Raw genomic sequence first — 11236 nt, forward strand, 5'->3', positions numbered from 1 at the left:
ATTTGGATATACTTACGAATAGTGTTGATCTGAAAAGCAGCAGCAGAATTGAGACACGTCCACAGGGAAAGTGGTTACTTCATATTGTATTATTGTGAGGTCAATAAGTTATTCAAGTTAAGAACCTGCTGGTCGAATGTGTAAAGGCCAACGTAAAAATATCCACTTAGATTTTCTAAGTTTATTTTTAGACCTGTTAACAGTTGTGATTACTTATATTCTACTTTCAGATACATTTATTCCAAGAAACTGTTTGAGGCTCACATTAACTTGATGTAGCCTTTTCTTTTTGAGCAGATCCTTTTTCCCTTTCTCTTCATCTTTCTCTGCTTTCTGCCTCTCCTGGTATTTGTCCATGGTGAAGATAGTAAACAGCTTAAATTCCTTGTAATTAAGACGCTTTTGTTGGGGGAAAGAAAGAAAAATTATTTCAGGAAGGATTTGATACTTTGTTTCAGATGACAGCAGGATTGTAATCATTTCTCATTTAAAAACTTGGAAACTTGAAGAGGCTCAGTAATTAGGACATAATTATAGTCTGATTGTCGTCTAGGAGCCGGGAACAGAGAGTCTATTGTAGACTCGAAAGCAACCGTGGGTCACTTTCTTACTTCTGCTGCGTCCGGTCTAGACGCTTCAAGGCGGCACCCATCTTTTTCAACCTTAGCTCCCACTTGCTTCCCCAACATAGACTTCCTCTTTTGTTTTTTCTTAAATTAAAAAAAATTTTTTTTAAATAGGCTCTATGCCCAATGTGGAGCGAGAACTCAAAACCCTGAGATGAAGAGTCCTGTGCTCCGGCACCTGAGTCAGCCAGGCGCCCCACAGGCTTCCTCTTTAACTAGGCAGAATCCAGGGTCTTCACCAGAGTTGTTTTCTCTTAGGATTTTGCTCATGTGTTCCCACCTAGACTTTCTTCCTTTTTACTTACTTAAATCTATAAACCCTTCCCCCAATGTTAACCCCTGCCATATTAATATATTTCCTTCTCTAAACTTTTAAACAAAATTTTCTTCTCTAAGGTTCCCTAATTTTGCATCCGTATTATATGCTGTGACACTTAGTCCTCTCTCTTCACAGGTCTATAAATCTCTTCAGTTTTTTCTGATCCCAGTGCCATGACATGCTCGAGCAGGTTTTCCCCATCTGTGTCTACAGTAGAGAGTGGGACATTCTGTCTGCCTTTGGACAGAGAGGCTGCCAGGTCACACTTAAGGAATCTGCACTTACGCGGTCACCTGTGATGTCAAAGTCATGGTAGAGCTCTTTGAGGTCCTGTTTCTTAATATTGAAGAGGAAGTTGTACATGTGGAAGTTGTCTGGACCAATTCTCAGCTCCCCGTCCAGGTCAAGCAGCTCAAAGACAGGCCGGGAATGGCGGAAGATAAATTGCTCTTCCAAGTGGTTCTATTGAGAGAAATACATTATACAAGGAACAGTGTTGTTGGTGCTACTTTCTAAACTTGGGCTGCATGGGGCATCTGGGTGATTCAGTTGGTTAAGCGTCTGCCTTCTGTTCAGGTCATGATCCCAGGATTCTGGGATCAAGTCCTGCATCAGGCTCCTTGCTCTTGCGGGGAGCCTGCTTCTCCCTCTGCCTGCTGCTCCCCCTGCTTGTGCTCTTTCTCTCTCTCTCTTTTTCTCTCTCTGTCAAGTGGATAGATAAAATCTTTTTTTTTTTAAGTTTCTTAAAATAACTAACTAACTAACTTGGGCTGCATCAAGACAAGTATATTCACTTATCCATTTCCTAGAGAGCTAAAAGTAAGGGCAAAATCCTAGCAGCTCAGGGCGAAAGCCTTCCATGGTCAATGTATCAAGTCCTGCTTCAGCATCTGCGTTTGAGGGGAACTTAAGCCACCTGCTGTGATCAATTCTGCTAGACAGAACCCTTGTCACTAGAACGCATTTCTCTACATTCGGTGAAAATCTACTTGTGAAACATCATGGTAAGGTGACAAGATCCTGAAGACACGTTTCCTTTCCAAGTGGGAAGTAGATAAATACACACTGGAAGTATGTATAAGGTAAGGTAGGAACCCAAAGAAGAACAGTTCTCATCATCATCCATCCCCTTCAGAAAATTCTCTGAGAAAAGCAATCACTGAGAGAGTGAGGCACTTGGGATTCCTGGTGGCTCTTGAAGCAGGGCAAGGAAGGACGGGCCGAGGAGGGAAGCGATAGGGTGAGGTCTACAGAAAGAGGATGCGGGAGGGCTGAAGATGGGCAGCAGGGGCAGTGAGGCAGGGTGGCCCGCAGGTTTCTAGGTTATAGATAGACTGTTGAACCACAAATAGTTCTCTCCCCATTTTTTCCCCTTCCCGTTTGGAGTGAAAGGAAGACAAGTCTGATGCGATCTTAATTCACCGCTGCCTTTAGCAAGATGGTGACGGCGGCCAAGCTCTGACTCCTGTGCCCCAGATCCTGGCTTGTTACTCGCCTGTTGTGCCAGCAGGATGCAGACCAACATGTAGAACTGGTCGAAACCAATCTCGCCCATAGCATTCCAGTCCAGCATGTTAAACACAATCATGATCTGGGTCCGTTTCCAGCTGGTCACGTGGTGAAGGAAGTGATAGAACAGCACATCTGTTAAGGGGGGGAGACGAAGAGATGGGTTATTCTGAGAACCTTCCCGACGCCGAGCGAGCGGGAGCCACGTACATGGCAGGAACGCTGGAAGCTTGCTGACCCGGAAGAGGAATGATAACATTTCGTCTCTCGCCTCATCACTAGACCTTCCACAATTCCTCAAACCTTAATTGCCCCGGAGCCATGTGACAGCACCCTGTGCCCACACCCTGTGCCCAGATCTGTGGAGGATGAGACGGTGGGTTGGGCTCGGTTCCTGAGTCCAGCTCAAGCTCCTGACTGAGCCGGCAGGGCTGTATCCGTGACCGATAAAAGCACGGAGTGCTCCTCATACAGGGGAGAGCTGAGTTCTCACTGGGGACCTAGGACACTTGCTTGGAGAGCTGAATCTCGCTTGGGTCTTTCACTTGAGATCATGAAAACAGGAGAAATTTAAAAATCATTTCTATAAAAGTATCAGTATTCCTCCTGCTTACGTGAAGCACATGCATTTGGCTATGGGGGAAAGGAGCAATCACGGCACCCCTTAGGTGCTAGGTGCTTTAACTGCCGCATTCCACTGAACCCCAACACCCCTATGGGGAAACTGGAATCACACCCTTTTATAAGAAGCCTCAGATAGTAACAGGTCTATTTCAATGCTTCTCTAACTGTAATGGGCATACCATTCACTTGAGAATCATGTACAAATACAGATTCTGATTCATGAAACCTGGTGTTGGACGGAGTCTACATTTCTCACAAGCTCCTCGGCGATGCTGGCCGGTGGACCCCACTTGGAGGGGCAGAGCTGGGATTCAAACGTCCGTCTGACACAGTCTTTCCACAGCGAAGCCATGTCTTTTGCAGATTTATTAATACATATGTATTCAATCATAGAGAACAAATACCGTGGCTTAAACAGCAGGGAAGGTTTTTGCCAGAAATTCCACTCACTAATCATGTGTCTCGGGAAGTACAAGATAGAAGAAACCAGCACGGTGACACATTTATATACTGGTATGTGGCTTACGGATTGTATATGCAAATCACCCACGGTAACTTCAGGGAGGTTGAAGTGTAACTTTGTGTACGTGCAAAACCCCTCGCCCACTGATTACAGAAACGGTCTCCTGCGTTAATACATAAAACAGCTGCGCAGTTTGGCGTCCCAGCTGAAGCTAGCTAAGAGCGTAGTGAACCAGTCATCACAGTGTCATGATTTGAGGGACATCTGATGGTCTCGATGTTCCTTCCCTCTGCCCCACTAGATATGGACATGTGGGAACAGCACGTTATATATGTAACGGTGACCTATGTGTAGTTGCTCCTTGAGAAATGTTTCAGTGTGGGACTTTGTGGCTACATAGCAAATACTGTTTTTAAAGCAGCTGGCTCGGGCCCACTCATGTCTCCAAAGCCCTAAGTCACTGCCTCCTTGAAGGCAAAACTTAAGGCTGTGCCTTCACTCTCTCACGGCACCATCCAGTCCCCTGGTGACCAGAAGACGGGAGCATGACTTCACCTCTTGGGGTTTGCATCATCGCAGAGTGAGGCAGTTACTAGGGAGACCAGACTTCTCAGCAAACATTCCAGTGAGACTGTGAGTGTAGGCTGTGGAGTCAGGAAGCCCTGGGTTTGTCCCAGCTCTTCTGTGTACAGCCGGGTGCCTTCCAGTTATTAGGTCCGGGCTATTGCAAAGATTTGGTGACATTGTGTGTGAATCTCATGTCAAGAGAAAAACTGAGGCATGGAATTGTGAGAAAACGAAGGTGTCTTTATCATTTGGTAAAGATGACATAAGCTCTTAAAAATCTTTGTGGAGGGGGAGCCTGGGTGGGGCAGTCAGTTGAGTGTCCAACTCTTGATTTTGGCTCCAATCGTGATCTCAGGGTCTTGTGATTGAGCTCCACGTCCGACTCCATGCTCAGCCGGGACTCTGCTTGAGAGTCTGTCTCTCCCTCTCCCTCTACCCCTCCCCCACTCCTCCTTGCCCTCTCTCTCTCTCTTTCTCAAATAAAGAGGTCTTAAAAAAAATCTTTATGGAAGAAACCCCTTATTCACAAGTGACATTTCCTTCTGATCACAATGAATGGATAGGATACTTTATTTATACCCAGTCCTTCAGAACAAAATAAACCCCAAAAAGCCTAAAGTATTTTAATTGGTCTTCCATTGGTTTGTGCATTCAAAGGCAGGGTCAAGATCATCAACACTTTTTGGTCTCCTAAGTACCAAAAATTAGAAGGGATCTCGCAGATCATTGATTCAAACCTCCCACTTGACAGATGAGAAATCTTGTTAGGGGGTCTTCAGGGTTAATGCCTGAATGAGGCTCAGCCCCCAGGGATAATTAGAATAATAACAAACACTTGGTAAGTTCTTAACATGTGCCAGGCACTATGCTGACCATCTCCACACATTATCGTATTTCATTTTTTCTTCCAACCACGCAGGGGGCTCTATTATTCGAAGCCTCATTTATGAATGAGGAAAATGACCCTTAAAGAGGATGACAACATGCTCTCCAAATCACCAAGGGGCACCAGGGCTCCCCCCAGAGCCTGCGGCCTTCCCCTCCTCACTCAACGGCCCCCGGTCTCAAGTCTCCGTTAGTGATTTCTCTCACTTCATTTAGAAGATAAAATACATTTGTGAGTAAGGTAGTTTCTGGTTCTGCGAGTTTCCCTGCACGTTAGTGAAAAGCCAGGTAACAGCTCAGAGGAAGCCCTGCCGACCGCACTGACCGTTCAGCGTGTTGTTGTGGTGCACGTCAAGGAGGTGAAAATACTCCAGCAAGGCCCTCACGTTCCTTACGGATAACAGGCAGTACAGCTTGTCCAGATAGAGGTACCACAGAAATGATCCTTGCTTCAGTCTCATCGTGGCCCTCATTAGGCTGAAGGCTCTGGCGACCTGGAACAGAAGAGAGTTCCGCCTTGGAACTAGAATGTTGGACAGAGAGAAGCTCTGGTAGTCAAGGCCTCCCTAGGCAGGAACGTCATGGGAGGCAGCCGGTAAGAAACTGAAATTGCATCCTCCCAGCCCTCTGGTCTTGCTGTCAGGATTTATTATCTTTTTTTTTTTTTTTTTTTAAGATTTTATGTATTAAGAGAGGAGCATGCATGAGCAGGGGTGGGGTAGAGGGAGGGAGAGAATCTCAAGCAGACTTCCCACTGAGCACAGAGCCCAATATGGGGCTCGATTTCACAACCCTGAGATCATGAGCTGAGCTGAAATCAAGAGTCGGACGCTTAACCAACCGAGCCACTTAGGCGCCCCATCAGTATTTGTTGTTTTAACGCTCTTGTTAACTTGATTATTCCCTTGCCACTAAAATATAACCAGTTCTAAACTGAAATCACAGACCGTTTAGAAATGTGAGAACACTCTGTCCTTACACACGGAAACCTGTGCTATGTGGCCAAAGTGCTTCTCAGAGGAATATTTATAGTCTAAATGCATTTATTAGAAAATAAGAAAAATTGAAAAATACATGAAAAAGTACTAAAATAGTCTTTTTAACATCATCACCTACCACTACTATACCTAAAACTCAATATCATGCCTTAATGTTATTAAATATTCACTCGGCATTCAAATTTCCCTGATTGTTTCTTTAAATTTTTAATAGATTATTTAAGTCAGGAAACAGATCTAAGTGTTACATTTAGACTGTTTCTTAATATCCTCAGGTTCCTCCTTTCTATCTTTCTTTTTCTTGCAATTTATTTGTTGAATAATCCAGATTGTCATGTAGAGGAAAACATTCTGGTTTTTGCAGATTTTATCTCCAATGTGTTAACACGTCCCCGTCTCCTGTATTTTCTATAAACTCATAGTTAGATCTAGCACGAAAGCTGGTTTTAGGAAAAGACCAATAAAAACAGATAAACTTTTGGCAAGTGTGATAAGGAGAAAGATTTTTAAAATTGAGAATGAGGAAGGAAACAATTGTTGATATGAAAGAGATTAAAATATATACACAAGTCTCTGGTGCCTGGCTGGCGGGCAGAGCACGCGACTCTTGATTTTAGGATTGTGGGTTTGGTCCCGTGTTGGGTGTAGAGATTACTTGAAAATAAAATCTTGAAAAAAAAAAAGCTAAATTAGCTCTGCCCAATAAATATACACTGTGAGCCACAGATATGAGTCATATACGTAATTTGAAATTTCTAGTAGCCACATTTAAAAAAAAGTAAAAAAGGGGGCACCTGGATGGTTCAGTAAGTTAAGTGTCTGACTCTTGATTTCAGCTCAAGTCTTGATCTCAGGGTCGTGAGTTCAAGCCCGGCTTTGGGCTCCATTCCTACTAAAGAAAGAAAAAGAAAGAAAGGAAGGAAGGAAGAAAGAAAGAAGAAAGAAAGGGGGGAGGGAGGGAAGGAAGAAGTGAAATTATTATTTTTTAAGATTGTATTTGTTTGTTTGTTTGTTTGTTTAGAGAGCATGCTCAGGGGGAGGGGCAGAGGGAGAGGCAGAGAATCCCAAACAGACTCTGTGCCTAGTGCAGAGCCAGTCAAGTGGCTTGATCTCAAAATCTCATGACCCCAAGATCATGACCTGAGCTGAAACCAAGCGTAGGATGCTTAACCGACTGAGTCACTCAGGTGCCCCAAAGTGAAATTAATTTTGATAACATTTAATCCTGTGTCTGAAATGTTATCGTTTCAATTTGTAATCAATATACTTTTAAAATTAGTTATTTTACAGTTCTTTTTCCAGTTTTATTGAGATATAATTGACATGCAACATTATGTAAGTTTAAAATGTGCACCATGCAGGTTCCTGGCTGGTTCAGTCGGTAAAGCGTATGATTCTTTATCTTGGGGTTGTGAGTTCCAGTCCCACGTTGGACATACAGTTTACTTAAAAGAAAAAAATAAAGTATACAGCATGCTTTATTATTCTTCTAGAGAATCGTAAAGAGCGGAAACTCTCCAAATCATTTTATGTGTTTAACATAATCTTGATATCAACACATGGCAAGATTAGTATAAGAAAGGCAAGTTACAAATGTATCTCACTCGTGAACATAAATGCAATAATTCTAAATAAAACACTAGCAAACTAAATCCATACACACAAAAACTGAGAAAAATAACACCCATAAAGGAATTCTCAGGCACAGAAAAATAATCCCATATGGAAATACAGAAATTCAGGAAGGAAAGAAGAGCACCAGAAATTGAAAATGTGTGAGTAAACCTTAATGAGTATTAACTGTGTACAACACTAAAAATAACGTGATGTGAGGAATCTAGCTGCCGGTGCCCTCGGAACTCACCAGGAGCTACAGGTTACATGGGTATCCATACTTGTCAAAACTCATCGGACTGTATGCTTACACTGGGTGCATTTTTACTGAATGTAAATTAAACCTCAAAGTTAGTTTTTAAAACTTAGAAAAATAAAACAAAAAGTTCAATTACATCAGAATTAAGCATTTTTGCTCCACGGAATACACTGTTTGCAAAGTTAACAGATGGATGATAAATCAGAAAGATACTTGCAATGACCAAACCCAGTAAGAAACTGCGATCCAGGGGCGCCTGGGGGGCTCAGTTGGTTGAGCGTCTGCCTTCAGCTCAGGTCACGATCCCAGAGTCCTGGGATCAAGTCCCACGTCGGCTCCTTGCTCAGTGGGGAAACTGCCTCTCTCACTGCCTGCCACTCCCCCTGCTTGTGCTCTCTCTCTCTCTCTCTGTTTGGCAAATAAATAAAATCTTTTTTAAAAAGCCCTGCAATCAAAAAGTGAGACAGGAGGGGCACACGGCTAGCTCAGTTGGTGGAGCAGGCAACTCTCGATCTTGGGGTTGTGCGTTTGTGATCTTGGGTATAGAGATTACATAAAAATAAAATCTTTAAAAAAAAAGTTCAGAAACAATAGTAAAACCAACGAATCACTTAAGTGGTGATTAGAAAAGTTTATGGTGTACGCACCAAGGAGACACTTTGCAGACCAGGAACACTCAAACCGAAACCTGGAGTGAAGCTCAGGGGTCTATTGTTACAAAACAGTTTGTGTAGTGAGAAAGCAGTGACTGTCTGTTTCTCACAGTGATTGGTTATTAGAATGTTCTTACATGATAAAGAACTGGTCAGTGGTTACGTTATATCCACCTTGGGAAACGGTTCAAGTTTTGCTTGTGATTTCCAGAGGCATATGGGAGAAATGACCCAGGTCAAGTTAGTCTTGCAAAATAAGCTAAATTAAGCTTTGTTTGTATGACTAAAATGGTTTTGTCTGCTTGGGGAATTTTCAAGCCTGGTCTGCATTTGTTTTTTATTTTAACAGTATCTTGATTTTAAAACCAGATAAAGACAGTACAAACAAAGTATGGGCCCATTTGACTTGTGAATAGATATGAAAATCCTAAATGTAAGATTTGCCAGGCAAAAGATTTACTTTCCAGGAATGCAAGAATATTTTAATCAGTGAAATTCACCATGTTTTTGGGCTAGAGGAGAAAAATCATATGATTAATATTACAATTAACTTGCATGATAAATGCTAGAAATATTTTATACAGTTCTACTTATACTAGGTGACGTAACAATGATACGATAGGATATGATAAAAAGGTATTCGCAGATTAGGACTAGCAGGAAACTTCTTTTTGTGTACAGGTCATTTGCCACCACCCTTCCATAGACACCATACTTAGAGGAGAAACTTTAAACCCTTTCCCATTAAATGTTGGACAAAGACAAGAATTTCCATTGTCACTGTTGCTATTTAACGTACAGCTAGAGAGCCTAGCAAATGCTATAGGAAAGGAAAAGAAAGAAATGTAAGGACTGTTGTAGCAGAAGCGCTATGGAACCTCGTGACATCTCTCAAGCTAGGGATGTTCTCTTGTCCCTCAAGCAGAGCAGGCTGGAAGGGCTGCCTTAGGGAGCAGCCCTTGGCCAAGGACAGATGGGGCTTGGAGGAAGAATTCCCATTTCCTCGCCTCTCAGGTGGGTTGCCTTTGAAGGGCATTGTATCCCGATCCCTGGAACTCCCCAGCGGGATTTAGCCCCGGGTGGCCTCAGCAGTTACTAGCTCGAAGGGCATCCTTTACTGGCTTCATGCCTCCCACTACCGTTGGTGCCTCCTGGCATCACCTCCTTAATCAAGTACTTGCACTCAAATCCTGATGCTTCACTCTGGGGGAATCCAACCTAAGAATGCTGTCAAATGCTTTCTCTGTGACTATCGTGACTGTGATTTTCTTCTCTCCTTTGTCAATGCAGTGTCTTACACTGATAGCTTTTCTGATGTAAAACTGTTCTTTTACTCCTGGGTAAACCTTTCTTGGTCCTGATGTTTTTATTCACCTCTGGTTTCTTCTTGCTAGTATTTTATTTATTTTTCTCTCATTTAATTCATAAGTGAAATTAATCTATAATTTTCTTTTACTATCTTTATCTAGTTGCAGTAAATCTCATCTCATAAAATGAGTAGAATTCCTAATGTCTTTCAGTAGGGTACAGACTTTTGATTTTTGATTCATTTCTTTATTGGTTATTAGTTTATTTAGGATTTGTTTTTTATTAAAATTATGTATCTTTATATATCATTTATATATTATTTATTTATATCATTTATCTTTTCTTGCAAATGATTACCCATTTCCTGTAGATTAAAATTTATTCACACTGGGGGCCTGGTTGGCTTAGTCGGTACAGCATGTGAATCTTGATCTCGAGGTTTTGATTTCGAGCCCCATGTTCGGTGGAGAGATCACTTAAAATTAAAAAAAAAATTATTCACATAAATTTGTTTAAAGTATCATTTTGTGATTTAAAAATCTTTACAATACAGTATATCTCTCTTTTCATTGTCTCTGGTGAATATTTTTCCTTTCTCTAACTCTTTTTAATTTTTTTTCTTCAACCAGTCTTGTTCACTAGTTATTTCCGAGATATAGCTTTAGTTTTGTTGAACCTCTCTTTTTGATTTCTTACAACATTATTGAAGTATATAGGGCCGCCTGGATGGCACCGTAGGTTAACATTTTGACTCTTAGTTTTGGCTCAGGGTCATGAGATGGAGCCCCACGTCGGGCTCTGTGCTGAGCGCAGAGTCGGCTTGGGTTTCTCTCTCCTTCTGCCCTTATCCCCTGCATGTTCTCTCAAATAAGTAAATCTATCTCTATCTCTATCTATCTATCTATCGAAAGAACATTTTCATCATCTTAGTAAGAGTCCTCGTGTCTATTTATAGTTAATTTCCATTTTATACCCCAGGCAACCATTAATTTACTTTCTCTCCCTGTGGATATGACTTTTCTAGATAGTTCATAAAAATGGAATCATAAAACATGTGGTCTTTTGTCTCTTCTAGACATTTCATATCAGTCAAATCATATAATAATATGTGGTCTTTTGTGTCTGGCTTCTTTCACTTAATAATGTTTTTCAGTGAACTCCATTTTGTTTGTTTGTTTGTTTGTTTCTTTCTTTCTTTCTTTCTTCTTTCTTTTTTTTTTTTTTAAGATTTTTTATTTATTTATTTGACAGAGAGACAGCCAGCGAGAGAGGGAACACAGCAGGGGAGTGGGAGAGGAAGCAGCAGGCTCCCAGCGGAGGAGCCCGATGTGGGACTTGATCCCGGAACGCCAGGATCACGCCCTGAGCCGAAGGCAGACGCCTAACGACTGCGCTACCCAGGCGCCCTCAT

The 11236-nt window shown here is 42.0% G+C and overlaps 1 protein-coding gene across 1 annotated transcript; it reads right to left on the reverse strand.

Moving 5' to 3' along the window:
* Window positions 1-213: 213 nt before the first annotated feature.
* Window positions 214-5653, reverse strand: EFCAB9 (EF-hand calcium binding domain 9). Its single transcript, XM_008692705.2, has 4 exons — window positions 5319-5653; window positions 2441-2589; window positions 1231-1407; window positions 214-399 (listed from the first exon to the last, which is right to left on the reverse strand). The coding sequence occupies exons 1-4, from the start codon at window positions 5464-5466 to the stop codon at window positions 214-216; spliced, it is 660 nt and encodes a 219-aa protein (XP_008690927.2). The 5' UTR covers window positions 5467-5653.
* Between the last annotated feature and the right edge of the window lie 5583 nt (window positions 5654-11236).

This window comes from Ursus maritimus, unplaced genomic scaffold (genome assembly GCF_017311325.1).
Source record: "Ursus maritimus isolate PB19 unplaced genomic scaffold, ASM1731132v1 scaffold_15, whole genome shotgun sequence".
NCBI classification, from domain to species: domain Eukaryota; kingdom Metazoa; phylum Chordata; class Mammalia; order Carnivora; family Ursidae; genus Ursus; species Ursus maritimus.